We start from the raw sequence: 17,299 nt of genomic DNA, 5'->3' as shown, positions 1-17,299 counted from the left end.
CAACTGCTTCTGCCCACAACTCCTTGGGCAAATTTTTGCTCTTTAACATGCTTCTGACCATATCCATCACCGTTCTATTTTTCCTTTCAACAACACCATTTTATTGGGGAGATCTTCAGACTGAAAGAAAATGACGGATTCCATGTTCCTCACAAAAACTTTTAAATTCATTAGAAGTAAATTCTCCTCCTCAGTCAGATCGTAGAGCTTTAATGGAACGGCCGCTTTCCTTCTCAACAAGTGCTTTAAATTTCTTGAATGCCCCAAAAACTTCAGACTTCTCCTTCAAAAAATACATCCATGTCTTTCGGCTGTAGTCATCAATGAAGAGTAAAAAATATTTGTTCTTTCCTAATGATATTGGAGTTATTGGTCCACAAACATTCGCATGAACAAGCTCCAGTGGCACCTTTGCTCTTGACAAGGACTCCTTTGGAAAACTAATTTTGGATTGTTTTCCAACAAGACATCCTTGGCAGAGTTGATCGGGTTGACTAATTAATGGCAAACCATGCACCATCTTCTTCTGACTCAATAGTTTTAGCCCTCCAAAGTTGAGATGCCCGAACCTTAAATGCCAAAGCCAATGAGAATTTTTCACACAGGCTTTTAAATACTTTGCAACATCTGTCTGAATGTTTAGTGTGGACATCCGATTCTTTGACATGGGTATTCTGGCTAGCAGCTCCTTTTTCTCATTCAATAACAATAGTTTTCGATCCACCATATGGACTTCATAGTTTTTCTCCAGAAGTTGGCCCAAACTCAAAATATTACTTTTCATGTTTGGCATGTAATAAACATTGCTGATGAATTGATTAGTACTATCCTTTAACCGAATAAGAATGGTTCCTTTTCCTGTGATGAGGACTTTAGAGGAATCTCCAAATACAACATTGCCTCGAATAGATTGGTCAAGTTTCACAAACATCATTTTATCTCCACACATATGGTTGCTTGCTGCATTATCAAGATACCATATGTTTGCCTTTCTTCTCCTTCATAAGTGAGCAAAACCGTGCCTGTCATCTCCTCGTTTTGTAAGTTATTCGCCTTCTCCTCCACCTCCTTAGGAGGACTCTAACATTCTGATGCGTAGTGTCCATACTTAGAGCAATTGTAACACTTAATGTTAGATTTGTCACGTCCATCATTTGATCTCCAATTTCCTCTTCCTCTTTCTCGTCCACATCCACGGCCTTTGCCTCTTGTGAACTGAGTATTTCCTTCATTATTGTTATCCTTACCGAATTGTTGATTTCTGCCACGACCACGTCCTCTTTTATTTCCTCCATGACCTCTACCTCGTCCTCTTTCGGAGCTACTTGCTTCTTGGTTGTTTTCTTTTTTATTAAACAATGTCTTTGTTGCCAAGACTTGTTCTGTAGACAATTCCTTTTGTCTGTTGAGCCTTTCTTCTCTTGCTTGCAATAAGCCAATCACTTCATCTACACTCATTGCACTGATGCCTTTAGACTCTTCTATGGCTACCATTACGTAGTCAAATTTTGGAAGTAGTGATCGCAATATTTTTTCTACAATTCTGGACTCTTCAATTCTTTCGCCATAATGCTGCATTTAGTTCATAAATGATTTTACTCGTGATGAGTAATCAGTTATTGCCTCCGTCTCTTTCATTTTCATCGTCTCAAATTCACCTCTCAGCATCTGCAATCGGACCTTCTTTACTTTCTCCTTACCTTAAAGAGAAACTCGTAGTATGTCCCACGCTTGTTTGGAAGTGGTAGCTTCTGCCACCTTTTCAAACATAACTTCATCCAAGCCTTGGTGGATGACGGTCAATGCCCTCTGATTGCTTCTATGATTTTTCTGTAAACTTTCTTTCTCCGCCTGAGAAAGTTGTGTTTCATCTGCTGGGACTATATAACCTTTTTCGACAATATCCTAACAATCTTGGGATCCGAGTAAGGCCTTTATTTTGATACACCAATTGGTATAATTGGTTTTGGTTAGCTAAGGGAATTAGAGGATGATATTGGAATTGTTGTTCATTTTTTGTAGGGTTACTCAAACACTCAAGATTTTTTTTTGATAGAATAAAGCTCACACAACTCTCATGAACTTGGCTCTGATGCCACTATGATAGAGAAAGAAATACTAAAAAAATAAATACTAAAGAAAACACTCTTGTATTAAGCCTTCATTACTGCTTACAAAAACTTGATATATCTTACACAAGATATTGCTCTATTTATAGAGCTGCAAATGAAATTAAAACCACACAACAAATTAGTGGCCAAACTTACACTACAATTAAACACCACTAATTTAACTAATTAAAAATTTTCCAGCCACATATCATTTTGTGGACAACCCACACTCATTTCTCTCCCCAACTTTATATAATGGCATATGTGGATTTCCATTAGTCATACGTGTCTTCTCCATTTCCATTTAATTAATTTATTAAGTTTAATTATTCAACAATTATATCTAGGGTTGTTCGTCTTCAGTATATATAAGGGATTAGATCAGCATTTCTTTTAGAGATACTTATGGCAATCGGGTTTGCAATTTCCTAAACAGAATTCTTTTACTTATTGCATTTGCTAGAATATGATGTGTAATTTTAATTGGGATTTAGTTGCCCTGACTCCTGAGAAGACATTAGATAGGATATTCTGAGTTGAAACCTTTTGGTTCTTTGATTGTTCAAGATCGAATTATTAAAAATCTAAACATTAGATAGAGCATGGAGAATACAAAGGAACTGAATCAATTCATTTGAAGCACTCATTCTGACTTTTTATTGGCAAAAGATTTTATAAATAGCTTTTCTAGGACCAACTTGGTGACTTTGGTCATACCCTTTTCTAGTTGTTTTGATCAATTAGGAAAATGGTCATTTGCAGCTTTTAGGTTCTAAGCCATATTAACATTATTTTTCAAGACAAACATACATGTTTGACTAAGTTGTTTTATATACTACATATTTTAATTGCTTTTGCTAATGCATTTCATGCTTTGCAGCACCTCAATGTTCCTGGATTCAGGTTTGACTGGGAATATATTAACTATCCATTGATTGTTGAACTTTATTGTTCAAGAAGATTTTAAGTAATGGAATATCATTTGCTTGTATGCATACATTTGTTTCTGCATTATGCTTTTTTGTTCTGATTTTCTCACTGAGTTGTCATTAACAACATTTACTATTTCTGAATCAATGATTAGTCAGTTAGTGGTTACTTTCTTGATAGTTTTGTCTATGTTAGTTTATTCCTTGACAAAATCATGTATTCATGCTTGATGTTATTGTTATGAGTTCCTCATTCTTAGGTTCTGGTTCATGGGTGGTGGCTTAAATTTAACTTTGAATGTCAGTGAATGTGCAAATTATGCCTTTATATCCCGTGCAATGATGTGAAATGGCTATTTTACTGGAATGGTAATCATTTAGCTATGCTACGGATATTGGGAACAACTAACCACTTTACCCAGAAGGTATTTGGTGAAGCCACTGGTTTTTCATTCTTGCTTACTACAGTACATGGGTTCTAAAGTAAGGGAGGGGATGTAGAGTGTAGACATTTTTGAAGTAGGGCTTTCATATGCCTGATCCAAAAACATGATGCACAAGTAAAATTGTTGTAGTGGCAAATAAGAGAAGGCCGTGTTCCTAAATAAGCAAACATGCCTTAATGTAGGGGAACAGTGCCTGGCTGATTAACGATACAAATTATGAATATCTTTAAAGAATACCAAGAAACGAAAGAAAATAACTAGAAATGTTATCAAGAACTGAAAAGATTAGAAATGAAAACACAAGTTATGAATGAAGATTCAAAACCAAACAAAGGAGGTGAATATCCCCCCATGCAAGGAAATGAAAGTATGAGGTGAATATCCGTTAAATCACGTAGAATAAGGGGAATATTCAGAAGAGAAAAAAGGTGAGAAGAGAAGTTAAAAGAAGATATAGAGATGATGAGAGAGAGAGATAAAATTCTAAATACTTTCAGCATAACTGAATCGGTACATCCTTGTGTGCTTAAAAGGCAAAAAACAAAATACATCATGTGCTACAACTTCCTCACCTGAGCACCCCACAGAAGCAAAATACCAAACTGATAGGAAATTAATGGGAAATTATTTTGTAGCCTAACAATGCTCCCTCCTCAACATCATCCTTGCCCTCAAGGATGAGCCAAGTAGCTTCTTTTGGCAACCCATCTTGCCAGTGGATTAATACTTGTGCTACAGCTTTGTTGTGACTCTGCTCAACGCACCGGTCTAGAAGAGGGTTGCTAGGGTTTTGGGGGAGAAGAGAGTTGGACCATCTCAAGCCGGGTCAGATAGTTTGTTGACAAGTCGTGTGTTCAATAAACTCAAACATCATCGTTGGTACTTCAATGGAGCTATACCAGAGACTCATCGTGGTGTTTTGCCTGGTTCGGCCGGTATTCAACTTTAGCCAAAATGTAACTGAAGGAGACAAGAAGTAGCTCTAAATAAATAAGCCTCTCAGATTCTTATTGCTATGAGGCATTATTATGGAGTGTTGTGTTTATATAGAAAAAATTTCTTCTTCTGTTCTTTGTGTTTGATAGGAAATAGAACTTTGCAAAAGATCCCAAGTTCATCAGAATAATATTAATGAAGAGAAGAGAAGACACGAGACTAATAATTGTTTCGTCTTTCTTACACTTTTTGGCTCTATATTTTACTTTCATGAGGCATGTATTGTTGTTTGCTCAGATTTTTGGTGTCGATTTCATGAGATTTTTTTTTTGGCCAAAGGAAATTCGATAATTTTCATCCACATTTGTTTCAAAAGTTTTTAACCTATCTTCAAGTAGCTTCAATTATCTTCCTCATTTCTTCAAAATCATTAATAATGTATGTTTAAGAATTTCAATTTATCATTCTCTCAAAAAATTAAATTATATAAGTAAAATACATGCATACATACAGTCATGAGCAACCTTTAATCAAACCCTAATTTTATACATATAATAAAAATAGAAAGATTCTATTATTAAAAAAATATATCATGATAAAACTCAATTTTTTAAAAGTCAAAATTTTAACAAAAATCTTATTAGGTTAAATTTCAATCTTAATTTCAACATTTATATTGAGATTGATATATTTTGATATCATTAGTATGTTATTATCAATTAGAACAAAGTATATAGAATAAATTTTTTAATCAATTGCATAGTCCGGGAACCATTTTAAAAGTGGTTACCAAATGAAGCATAAAATTACATGAAAGCCACCGTAAAGCATAGAATTGTAGGGAAAACATGGAAGTTAACCCTAGCTTTATGCCTATAATGATGATTGTAATTATGCGTTTTTGCCAGTTAAGTGTACACATGTTTGTTAATATAGAGTGGTTAAGATAGTAGAGTACATTTTCTTAAAACATGTGATTACTTAACTATTTTTTGAATTAAAAAAAATAGAATTGAAACCTTCTGTATATAAATAAACATTCTTCAAAGAAACCGTGCAACTCGTCTCACTCCCACCTCATTTTCTTCCTTTTGTTATCTGAGCTGCGATTTTCTTTGGCTTGTAGAAAATTAGAATAAGATTTGAATAGAGAAGATAATGGGAGATGAAGGGCGGAACCAGGGTCAATGTTAAGGGAGGGCCAAAAAGTTTTAATAGAAAATAAATAATCACATAATATATGAAAAAAAATTAAAAATTGACAATGTAAAATTATATACTCCTTTATAAATTATTTTTAACATGTTTCACTTAAACCCATAAAAATTTTAAAATCAATTAATTTTGTATAAAAATTCATTAAGTTTTTAACTTTGATCTTATTAAATATACATGTTTTAATAACATTTTTTTATCAATATTTGATAGGGATAAAAAGATAAACTTATGATAGAAAGTCAATGGCATACTTATAAATATATTTCCTTTCATTCTATTCATAAGTCACTTCTAATATTTTTATTAAAATTATAAAAAAACCTTAAACTTCATTAACTATATCTAAAATGTCAACAAATTTTTCATTTTACCCCTATTAAACATGTATAATTTTAAAAAATAAAATATTTTAACATTTAATAACCTTCCCAACATTTAATAAGGATGAAAGGATAAAGATGAATAAAATAATCTTTGAAGTATTTTATAAGTAGGACCAAACAAATGCTCTCTCATTGTCATAATTAAATAGGACAATGAGTAAACAAATTCTTCTCTTTTTACCTCATAAATAGTGTCAAAGGGAGTTTATATAAATATTAATCATAAAAAAAAATATGATAGGCAATACTCTTGTTAAAAATCTGTAGTCTTATTCCAAAGCTAAGTGCATACCGTATTACCCTTACAGTGCCACATCAGCAATACCTTATTACCTTGCAATGCCACCTAGCTCAACAATTTACATGCAAGTCTCTATAATTATATAATAATATATGTGTGCGTGTGTGAATGGGGAACCTGGAAGCTAAAAGCCTTGCTGCAATTCCTGTGTTCTACGTCATGAAGTGGCTGAACCTTCCCTCAACGTACAACGTAGCTCCGTCCCTGTGGGAGATGATCATGCTAGATATAAGTCATAATAAGTTATCTATACAAACAAATTAATAACAAAATATCATTCCAAAAAAAATTAATAGCAAAATATCAAATAATGTCGATAATATATTATTATTTATATACTTATATAACAGAATAGAAGACACTATATAATAGATATTTTTAACCTCGATAAGTGATAGATAAACAATATAGATCGATGATAGAGATATAAAAAAAAAATATGAATTGTAATCCGGTTATGTTTTCAAATTGTCAGCTAAGATTACATGGTTGTTAATATAAAATGTTTAAGCTAGCTAAGATATTAATTATGAAAAAGTGGTTGAGATATTAATTAATCTTACTTTAGAATTTTTTTATTATTTGCATTGATTACACACCGGTAATATTGCAATAGAAAGTTTGTAAAAGTAGCTAAGAGTTAAACTTTCAAAATATTTGTATTATAAGCCATATATTCTCATTTCAAAATCTTTAAATTTTTATTTTCTCTTTTAGCATTTTAAGCTTCCTATCAAGACCTTAGTCATTAACTTTAAACTTTTAAAAGCAAGTGACTCTATGAGCAATACAATCTTCTTAAAATTATATGTAACTTGGAAAGATTTAAAATTCAAAGAGAATAATAATTTCATTTTATCATTCTCTCAAAAAAATTAAATTATATAAGCAAAAATTAGTGGTCACAGGAACAACCTTAAATCAAATCCTACTTTTATATATAGATGGATTTTATTATTATAAATATATCATAATAAAAATATTTTTTTAAAAATAAATATTTAATTTCAAAATCAAAAAATCAATTATAAAAGTAAAATAAAAAAAATCAAATTGATAATTTAATTGGGATATCACGGGCAAGAAATTAATTAAATTCTATTTTAAAATTTGTCATTAAAATTCAAATTTAAAAATTGTGTACTATTATCTTGCACATAATTAAATAATATAGATGGAAAATTCAAATTTTAACACAAATATTAATAGATTAGATTTTATATTTAATTTGAACCTTAATTCTAACATATATATTAATATTATCTAGAAATTCCATCATCTTCGAAAATATCTATTCAATATCTTAGCAATAATTCCTTATTCTACTATCAGTCGATAATTATTGGAATATTAATTAATTAATTAATTCTAACCATTTGTAAAAGAAGCCTTATATACTTAATACTCCTTTTATCCTATTTATAAATTACTTTTAACATGTTTCATTGCAACCAAAAAAACTTTAAAACTCATTATTTTTGTCTAGAAGTTTAATAATTTTTTAAATTTTTTCCTATTAAATATACATATTTTAACAATATATTTTCTCTCGCTAACATTCAGTAGAGGGTAAATGAAGAAATTTGTCATAAAAATTTAATGATGTAACTTATAAATATAAGACTAAAAAATATCTTCTCTCTCTAACCTATAAATAGGATCAGAGAGAGTATATTTCAAAACAATCCAATTATGACAAGCAAATTTTAATGTTTTAATAACATTTGTAATAAAAATTTATTATAGAATAAACAAGCACATCTAGATATGTAAGTTTCTCCCCGAAATAAACCCAAAAAAAAAAAAAAAATACACGAGACACAAAGGAGTTATCGTAAATAAAGAAGAAATTAACAAAGATTAGTCTTGTCATTCAAATAAAAAACAAAAGAGACTTTAATTTAAAATTACTACTCTTAGAGAAAAATAGAGAGGATAGAAAATTAGGGGAGTTAATTTTTAAAATAATAAAAAATTTATTACCTCTTGAAGTTTCGCTACGTCTATCTAAACCAAACTAAAGTTCAATACCAGCCAAGCCGGACAAAACACCACGACATGTCTCAGGTATAGCTCCATTGAAGTACACATGCTGATGCTTGAGCTTATTGAATACACGACTCGTTAGCAAACTATCTGAACCGGCTTGTGCCGTCGGTCCAACTCTCTTCTCCCTCAAAACCGTAGCCACGTCTTCCAGTTCACCTCGCAGGTTGGTGGTGAATTTTATCAGGTAATTCAGATCATAAGAAACAGGGAAGAAATCCTTAAGAATCTTGAAGAACTCTTGTTCTGTTTCCGGAAGATTCTTCTTCCCAGTAAGCAGCTTCACCATGTACCCAAAATCAGACGAACCAAAGGCAATCCATTGAACCTTATCGTCCTGAACAAGCCTCGACGACATTAAAAACCCTGCAAAATCGCTGTATTTGATACCACAATTCTTGTTCTTCTCAAAATCTATACCATTGTAAATTAGAGTCTCGATGATGTCTCGAGATTTGGGATCGGTTTTTGGATCGAACTCGCAGAAGTTGAACTGCCAGACACGTTGCTTGGCCTCGTGCGTTGTCGAACTCATGATCATGGGAATGTTCCCTTGTTCGTCAGACAACGTGAGACCCACTTGAATGAGTTTGGCGAGTCCTAGGTTTCCTGACAATGCTCCATAACTCCTTTCTGTAAAAAGCGATCCTGAGAATTTTGTGTTCAAGAATACATACGGGAACTTGTTTTTTGCTGCACGAATCAACGAGAACTCTTGTTCCATGTTGTCTCTCCAGACATCTACGATTTGAACACTGTCACTTCCTTCCACGCTCGCCATTTTCTAGAGAGAGAGAGAGAGAGAGAGAGAAGATATAGAAGAAGTGAGACGAGGTTGAGGGCTTCTCTCCAGGACGTTTCCTTTTATATATAAAGGTTTTAACGCCAACTTAAAAAAATTATTCAAAAAGTATGTGATCATATCTTTAATATCTTAATTTTTTTTTTATTATTAATATCTTAACCATTTTATATTCACAAACATGTAGTCATAACTGGCAATTTAAAATTTTGTTGAGGATAAGTTGAAGATTTTTGAAGAGATATGAAACATTTTTTTTAAAAAAATGAGATTTTGATTCGATTTTTTTAAAAAAAAAAAATTTTTCAGAATAGAACATAAAATTTTTAGAAAAATTTTGTTGAAATATTCGAATAATTGAGCAAATATTCAAGTTTAAGTTAGAAGGATATTTTGATATCTAACATCTGTTATTGTTTATCTATCAATTACCGGGATAAAAAAATATTTATTTTTGTTTATTTGTTGGTTCTATTTTGTTTTATTTGCTGGATACTACTGTAGTTTGATCACATGTGATACCAATCGAATTTCCTTAAAAATAAAGTGAAAAGAAGTTATGCTCATAGTGAATAAATTGGGATAGGAACCTTGTGCCTTTCTTTATGCTCTTTATAACTTCCTAGCTTTCAATTTTTTTTTTCCCTTTTGTTTTCAGCTATTTGAAGTCTTGAAACGATCAAGTTTTGTATTTTTTTTATAATTTTTTATTTTTGAAAAATTGTAAAAAATAAAAAGTTATCTTTTTAAATTTTTAAAATATTAAAATGTTTCTTATTTTATAGAAGTCAATTATTCAAAGAAAAAAAATTAAAAGTTGGCTATTACAAAGAACAATAGAGAAAGCACCAGTTCCCTAACCTGAATGAATTTGACAACAAAAAAGAAAGAAAGAAAGAAAGAAAGAAATGAATGGTCATGAAAGTTTATTTTTATTAGAGGCCGACCAAAGTTCATTATTCTTCCAACAGAAGATATTCTTTTTCATCAGAGGCCGACCAATCTTAATTATATTCCTTATCTCTCCACTCTCTCATACTGCTTCGCCCCCTCCAGATTCTCTCTCTTCCCTCTCTCTCTATATATAGTAATATAGACACGCACACACATTTAGTCAATGCTCATCCTGTTTTATTTTCTAAATTTAATCACACACATTTCTGATATTCACCCTCTGATTGCTAGCTTTGTCTCATCACATAATGTTCATTTACACATTAATCTGATCATTATAGTTTTGACTCGATTGTAAAAACAATTCCTAAATTTTAACTTAGTATAACTCAATCCCATAATTTTGATTGTAGAACTCAATTTTTATACTTTAATTAAGCACAACTCGATACTTATAATTTTAATTGAGTCAAAATTCAGGAATTAAATTTTTTATTGAGTCAAAATTATAAATTCTAAAATCATGTTTTGCTTAAATAGTAAACACTAATTCTTTAATTGTTTTCAATAATAAATAATTCCAATTAAAAGAAGAATCTAACATATATCAAGGTGAAACAGTGAAATATAGAACAATCCTACCTAGCAAGACTGGGTTTCACAGGTGCACCTGTTATAGACTTTATATACTGATTTTTGTCCTCTTTCTTATACACACGTCCTTTTTATTTCTATACAATCAAATTACAGCAACTAAATTTTAATGTGTTAATAATATTAATAAAAAAATTTATTATGAAATAAAAAATATGCTAATTTATTGATTTAATTAGAAATAAGTACTTCAAAGTACACAAGTTTTCCCTAATATAGACCCAAAAAAGCAAACTGCAGAAGAAACAAAAAAGGTTGTCAGGGAATAAATTAACAAAGATTAGCCTTGTCATCTCAATTTAAAACTTGGGATGAGTTGCAATTATTCTAAAAAAACCAAAGAGACTTCAATTTAAAACTACTACAGTTAGACAAAAATAGAGAAAAAAGAAAATTAGGGAAAAAATTTAAAAAAAATACAAAATTTATTATCTTTGAAAATTTTTCTTCCTAGTTTTCTTTTTTCTCTAATTTCTTTTCACTTTTCGCTATATCTATCCAAACCAAACTAAAGTTCAATACCAGCTAAGCCGGACAAAACACCACGACATGTCTCAGGAATAGCTCCATTGAAGTAGACATGCTCATGTTTGAGCTTCTTGAATACACGACTCGTGAGCAAACTATCTGAACCGGCTTGTGCCGTCGGTCCGACTCTCTTCTCCCCCAAAACCCTAGCAACGTCTTCCAGACCACCTCGCAGGTTGGTGGTAAATTTTATCAGGTAATTCAGATCATAAGAAACAGGGAAGAAATCCTTAAGAATCTTGAAGAACTCTTGTTCTGTTTCCGGAAGATTCTTCTTCCCAGTAAGCAGCTTCACCATGTACCCAAAATCAGACGAACCAAAGGTAATCCATTGAACCTCATCGTCCTGAACAAGCCTCGACGACATTAAAAACTCTGCAAAATCGCTGTATTTGATACCACAATTCTTGTTCTTCTCAAAATCTATACCATTGTAAATTAGAGTCTCGATGATGTCTCGGGATTTGGGATCGGTTTTTGGATCAAACTCGCAGAAGTTGAACTGCCAGACACGTTGCTTGGCCTCGTGCGTTGTCGAACTCATGATCATGGGAATGTTACCTTGTTCGTCAGACAACGTGAGACCCACTTGAATGAGTTTGGCGAGTCCTAGGTTTCCTGACAATGCTCCATAACTCCTTACTGTAAAAAGCGATCCTGAGAATTTTGTGTTCAAGGATACATATGGGAAATTGCTTTTGGCTGCACGAATCACCGAGAATTCTTGTTCCATGTTTTCTTTCCAAACATCTACGATTTGAACACTGTCACTTCCTTCCACACTCGACATTTTCTACTTGAAAAGAAAATGATATAGAAGAAGTGATACGAGTTTGAGGGCTTCAACCCAGAATATTTCTTTTATATATAAAGGTTTAAACCCTAACTTCTTCTTCCTTATAATTCAAAAAGAATGTGATCGTATCTTTAATATCTTAACTACTTTTTTGATGATTAGTATCTTAACCATTTTATATTAACAAACATATAGTCATAACGGGCAACTTAAGATTTTGTTGAGGATAGGTTTGAAGATTTTTGAGGAGATACGAGACATTTTCAAAAAAATATAATGAGATTTTTATTCGAATATTTTTTTAAATAAAACAATTTTTCGAAATAGGACATTAAAATTTTAGAAAACTTTTGTTGAAATATTCAAATAATTAAGCAAATATTCAAGTTTAAATTAGAAGGATATTTTGATATGTATCATCTGTTATTGTTTATCAATCAATTTATTCAAGTTTACAAAATATCTATTTTTGTTTATTTGTTGGTTCTATTTTGTTTCATTTGCTGGATATTACTGTAGTTTGATCACATGTGATACCAATCGAATTTCCTTTGGCCAAAAAAAAAATCTCATAATAAAAAAAGGGGGGAAAATTTAGTTACTAAGAGCAAATAAATTGGGTTAAGGGCCTCTAATATGACTTTTTCTAATCCTCTTTGTAATTTTTCTGCTTTTAAAATTTTGTTTTCCTTTTCTCAGGAATGGTCAAAGAATATCACAGTTACACTCTTTTATTTTTGAAAAATTGTAAAAAAAAAACTTTACTGTTTAGAAACTTTAATGCATTGAAATGTCTCTTATCTTATGTCAAAGTCAATTATCCCAATAAAAAGAAAGAAAGAAAACAAAATTGAAAAATTGAGCATTATAAAAGACATTAGAAAAACGCACCGGATCTCTAGCCCGAATAAACAACAATATATGCCATACGTAAATTGTTAGTCTTCTCTTCATTCTTCAAATTGGGATTTTGCAAGTTTTAAATTCTCAAACACAAGAATAACAGAAGACGCAACTTTTCTATATAACAATTCCAAGTCACTGCAGTTCATTCACATTTACGAATATTAAACTGACCCACCCAGACTAAACTCCACAATTACGAATCTGAGACTTATTCAGAACCATACTTGTCTCCTTCAGTTACATTTGACTAAAGTTGAATACCGGCCAAGCCGGGCAAAACACCACGACATGTCTCTGGTATAGCTCCATTGAAGTACTGAGGATCATGTTTCAGTTTATTGAACACAAAACTCGTCAGCAAACTTTCTGAACCGGCTTGGTTTCCCGCCGCCGGCGGTCCAACTCTAGCCTTCACCTCCAGAAATCTGGCAACATCTTCCAGTTCACCACCACCATGCTGTTGCAGATTTACGTTGGTGGATGATCTTATCAGGTGCTTGACATCATAAGAAACTGGGAAACAATACTTGAGAATCTCCAAGAACTCTTGTTCTGTTTCTGGAAGATTCTTCTTCCCAGTCAGCAGCTTCACTAAGTACCCGAAATGAGACGAACCTTGAAACGTAATCCATGAAACCTCGTCCCTCATTACAAGCCCAGACGACATCAGAAGCTCTGCAAATTCGCTGTATGTCACGCCATCTTTCTGGTTCTTCTCCAAATCCATACCATTGTCTCTCAGGGCTTCGATCATGTCTCTGGATTTTGGATCCGTTTTTGGATTGAACTCACAGAAGTTGAATTGCCAGCAGACACGTTGACCATTGACCATGGGACATTGACCGTTTTCATCGGACAACGTGAGACCCACTTGTATGAGTTTGGCCAGTCCCAGGTTTCCAGTCAATGCTCCATAGTTTCTTACTATGAAAAGAGAACCTGAGAATTTTGTGTCCAAGGATACATATGGATGTGTCTTTTTGGCATCAATAATGAAGTCGAACTCTTGTTTTATGTTGTCTTTCCAAACATCTACTATTTGAACACTGTCATCACTTCCTTCAAGACTCGTCGACATATTTTCTTTAAATGAATTAAAGAAAAATCCCTTTACAGATGCAAAAATGATATATGTGAGTTACGTTACACCAAGAAATGAAAGAAACTAAAAAGGAAGATAAAGCTTCATACCAAGAAATGAAAGAAACTAAAAAGAAGATAAAGCTTCACACCAAGAAATGCAAAGATTTGATGGCCAGAAATGAAAGGAAGTACCAAGAAGAATATAGAATTTTACCTGAAGAATATACAGAGAATGAATTTAATTATTGTTGTAAGGTAGAAGAATATGCAATCGATGGAATAGATGATACTGATGAATGAAGGAGACGATATATATGGAGTGTGAAGGTTTCTGGAAAATATGAAAGAATTGGACTGATTATTGTTGAAGGTGGAAATAATGGCCGAGAATATTATAGAAGTGATCGTTCTTTAAATGATATATATATATATATAGTAGTGAATTACACCATGCAAGAAATGAAAGAAACTAAAAAGACGATAAATCTTTACATCAAGAAATGCAAAGATTATATATGAAAGTTCCTATTTAGAAATGCAAACACGCTCTCTGGACAAACTGATGTATGAACGAGAGAAATGGAGATTTAATTTGCTGCACAGAAATGAACAGTATTACCAAGAATAACGTAGAATTTTACCTGAAGAATATGCAGTGAATGAATTTAATAATTGTTATGCGCGCGGTAGAAGAATGCAATGGATGGAATGGTCTGATACTGATGAATTAAGGAGACGATATGAGTGATGTGAAGCTTTCTGGAAAATATGAATGAAATCGACGGATTGTTGAAGGTGGAAATAATGGCAGAGAATATTATAGAAGTGATCGATCTTTTAAGCAAACCGAGTAAGCGATGGTGTATTTATATAGAGGTTGAACATTGCGCAAAAAAAATTATTTAAATATTCAACCGGGCATTTATTAATTCAAATTTTATTCAAATAAAGATTAAACTTTGTCATTATTTGGACTGTTATTTTAGAAAATATTTGAAGTTTAAAATTAATAAAATGTAAATATCCTAATCTCTATCTTTATTCAAAATGTTAGAAAGAAAAATTAAATATTTAGTTTTCGTCAAATTATTTAAATTCTTCCTATTAATGCTGAACAATATTTCAGATTATATTCTTATGTTATTAAATGTCTAAAATATCGATTTGGATTCTCTATTATAGTTTTTTTCCCCCTCTCGTCATTTACATTCACAACTATAAATGAAGAACACAAGGTATTACTTTTCTTTTATATGCTTTAATTAGATTAGATGAAGGACTCATATATTGCACGTAAAGTTAGAATTATAGTTGTGATTTTTATAATTTGTAAATAGTGAAACTATTTATAATTAAATTTTACATTATATAAAAATTTCCAAGTTTTTGTTTTTCCAACATCATAGAATTTTACTTGTATCTGAAGTTGACTTCTAAAAAAGAACAAAGAGAATATAAAGAACATAATATTATTTTTAACTTTTTTCCAGTGTTGCATGGCCTTTTTTATAGAAACGAACAAAGAAAAGTGAAAATTTATTATTGGCTCAAGAAACCATTTATATATAGAGAAAAGCGACATTGTTGTAACATCCAATATATTCTTTTTGGACTGAAATATAAGGTATTGGTAATTAATTCATGATTTTTAAAAAAATATTAGTTGAAATCTTAATTTTTAAAAAAAATTATATTTTTTCAATTTTACTCATTAAATATCCCGTATAAGTGCTTTAATAATAATAATTAAAATTTTAATGCATGATTTTCTTAAAAAATAATAAATACAATAGGAGTATAGTTGAAAAAGCAATTATAAAAGTTATTCAATGTTATATTTTAAACTAAGCAAGACTTTTAAAATATGTCTTATATTATAATCTGGAAGAAGTAATTCATATGAAAATTTAAGAGGTTTACCATGGGCATGAGACTGGGCTGAGGTATTGTAGTCTATTTCGAAGAGGCCATTGTTGTCCTCAATCAGCCAATCCGGTAATTAAGATTCATAAACTCCTACTCCTCATTTCAATATATTTGCTTGTGTCATCAACTATATCAATTCATTCGATTCAATTTATAATTTATAATATACAAATTGCGTAGCTCTCATCTGACTAGGCGTCATTTTCTCCTCCGTGATTGGTTGATTTTCATTTATGCTTAAACGAGATTGGTCAATAAATGAATAAACCATGGTCACCTATACATGTTTACCTTAGATGTCTCATTTTATATTCTGAATTTGGATTCAGTAACTGAACTTAACACAGGCATTGAATGCCTATATCATTTGAGCCGTTGAAATCTAAATAAACCTACATGTTAATTAATCTTAAGTTGAGTATAAATTCATAATTATTGATATAAATTTTAATAGTTCAGACGATATATGTTCATAAGTGCAGTCATCAAATATAAATCCTTCCTGAATGCATGTATTCCGTCCCCATCTGTCATCTTCCCTAGGAAGGGAGAGTTATTTCTTCCTTCATATGCAATTATTTCCGTACACTATAGCCACACGGTCTCTCCAATCAGAGCTTATATTGGTTTTACATATTTTTTTTCCTATTTCCATATGTAATTATTCCCACTTGAATGATAGTTTGGCAAGTCCTAGGTTTCCTGACAAAGCTCCATAACTCCTTCCTGTAAAAAGCGACCCTGAGAATTGTGTTCAAGGACACATGGGAAATTGTTTTGGCTGCACGAATCAACAAGAACTCTTGTTCCATGTTGTCTTTCCAAACATCTACGATTTGAACACTGTCACTTCCTACCACACTCGACATTTTCTATAGAGAAATGATATAGAAGTGAGAGGTGTTTGAGGAATTCTCTGAAGAATGTTTCTTGTATGTACCTGAAGAATGTTAATCTCTTGTTTGTATGTATGTGTAAGTTTCGTTCCTAACTTATTTTATTTTTAATTCAAAAAGTATGTGATCATATCTTTAATATCTTAACTACTTTTTGATAATTAATATCTTAACGATTTTATATTAACAATCATGTAGTCACAACTGACAATTTAAAAACATAATCACATAACAATTCATAGTTAGGGCTGTTTATGTAAGATTAAAAAATACATAATTTTTAAATAGTTTAAAAATTTTATAAAAAGAGATTTCTTTTGTAGAGATTTTATAATTATTTCATGTTTAATTTTCATAATAAAAAAGTGGCTATTAATTAGTTATTTTTAAATTTTATAATATCTTCCTTAATTTTTATTTTATAAAAATGATTAATTATTATAT

The 17,299-nt window shown here is 31.3% G+C and overlaps 3 protein-coding genes across 3 annotated transcripts; all 3 read right to left on the bottom strand.

Moving 5' to 3' along the window:
* Window positions 1-6,310: 6,310 nt before the first annotated feature.
* Window positions 6,311-9,143, bottom strand: LOC129312702 (probable CCR4-associated factor 1 homolog 2). The gene is made up of 2 exons (XM_054955380.1): window positions 8,308-9,143; window positions 6,311-6,528 (listed from the first exon to the last, which is right to left on the bottom strand). Exon 1 carries the CDS (start codon window positions 9,092-9,094, stop codon window positions 8,342-8,344), a length of 753 nt encoding a protein of 250 aa, XP_054811355.1. The 5' UTR covers window positions 9,095-9,143; the 3' UTR covers window positions 6,311-6,528; window positions 8,308-8,341.
* A 2,085-nt stretch (window positions 9,144-11,228) lies between these two features.
* LOC129313904 (probable CCR4-associated factor 1 homolog 2) lies at window positions 11,229-12,038 on the bottom strand. The gene has a single exon (XM_054957299.1). The coding sequence runs from the start codon at window positions 12,036-12,038 to the stop codon at window positions 11,229-11,231; it is 810 nt and encodes a 269-aa protein (XP_054813274.1).
* A 1,049-nt stretch (window positions 12,039-13,087) lies between these two features.
* LOC129312822 (probable CCR4-associated factor 1 homolog 6) lies at window positions 13,088-14,832 on the bottom strand. Its single transcript, XM_054955573.1, has 2 exons — window positions 14,675-14,832; window positions 13,088-14,058 (listed from the first exon to the last, which is right to left on the bottom strand). The coding sequence occupies exon 2, from the start codon at window positions 14,026-14,028 to the stop codon at window positions 13,198-13,200; it is 831 nt and encodes a 276-aa protein (XP_054811548.1). The 5' UTR covers window positions 14,029-14,058; window positions 14,675-14,832; the 3' UTR covers window positions 13,088-13,197.
* Between the last annotated feature and the right edge of the window lie 2,467 nt (window positions 14,833-17,299).

Source organism: Prosopis cineraria, unplaced genomic scaffold (genome assembly GCF_029017545.1).
Source record: "Prosopis cineraria cultivar Desert tree isolate PC_DT_omini unplaced genomic scaffold, ASM2901754v1 PC6, whole genome shotgun sequence".
NCBI classification, from domain to species: domain Eukaryota; kingdom Viridiplantae; phylum Streptophyta; class Magnoliopsida; order Fabales; family Fabaceae; genus Prosopis; species Prosopis cineraria.
The sequence above is the reverse complement of the archived record's forward strand: the minus strand, read 5'-3'. Positions and strand labels throughout refer to the sequence as shown.

Bases quoted from the DNA above. Each gene is read 5' to 3' on its own strand.
- LOC129312702 (XM_054955380.1), bottom strand. From the start codon at position 9,094: ATGGAACAAGAGTTCTCGTTGATTCGTGCAGCAAAAAACAAGTTCCCG.
- LOC129313904 (XM_054957299.1), bottom strand. From the start codon at position 12,038: ATGTCGAGTGTGGAAGGAAGTGACAGTGTTCAAATCGTAGATGTTTGG.
- LOC129312822 (XM_054955573.1), bottom strand. From the start codon at position 14,028: ATGTCGACGAGTCTTGAAGGAAGTGATGACAGTGTTCAAATAGTAGAT.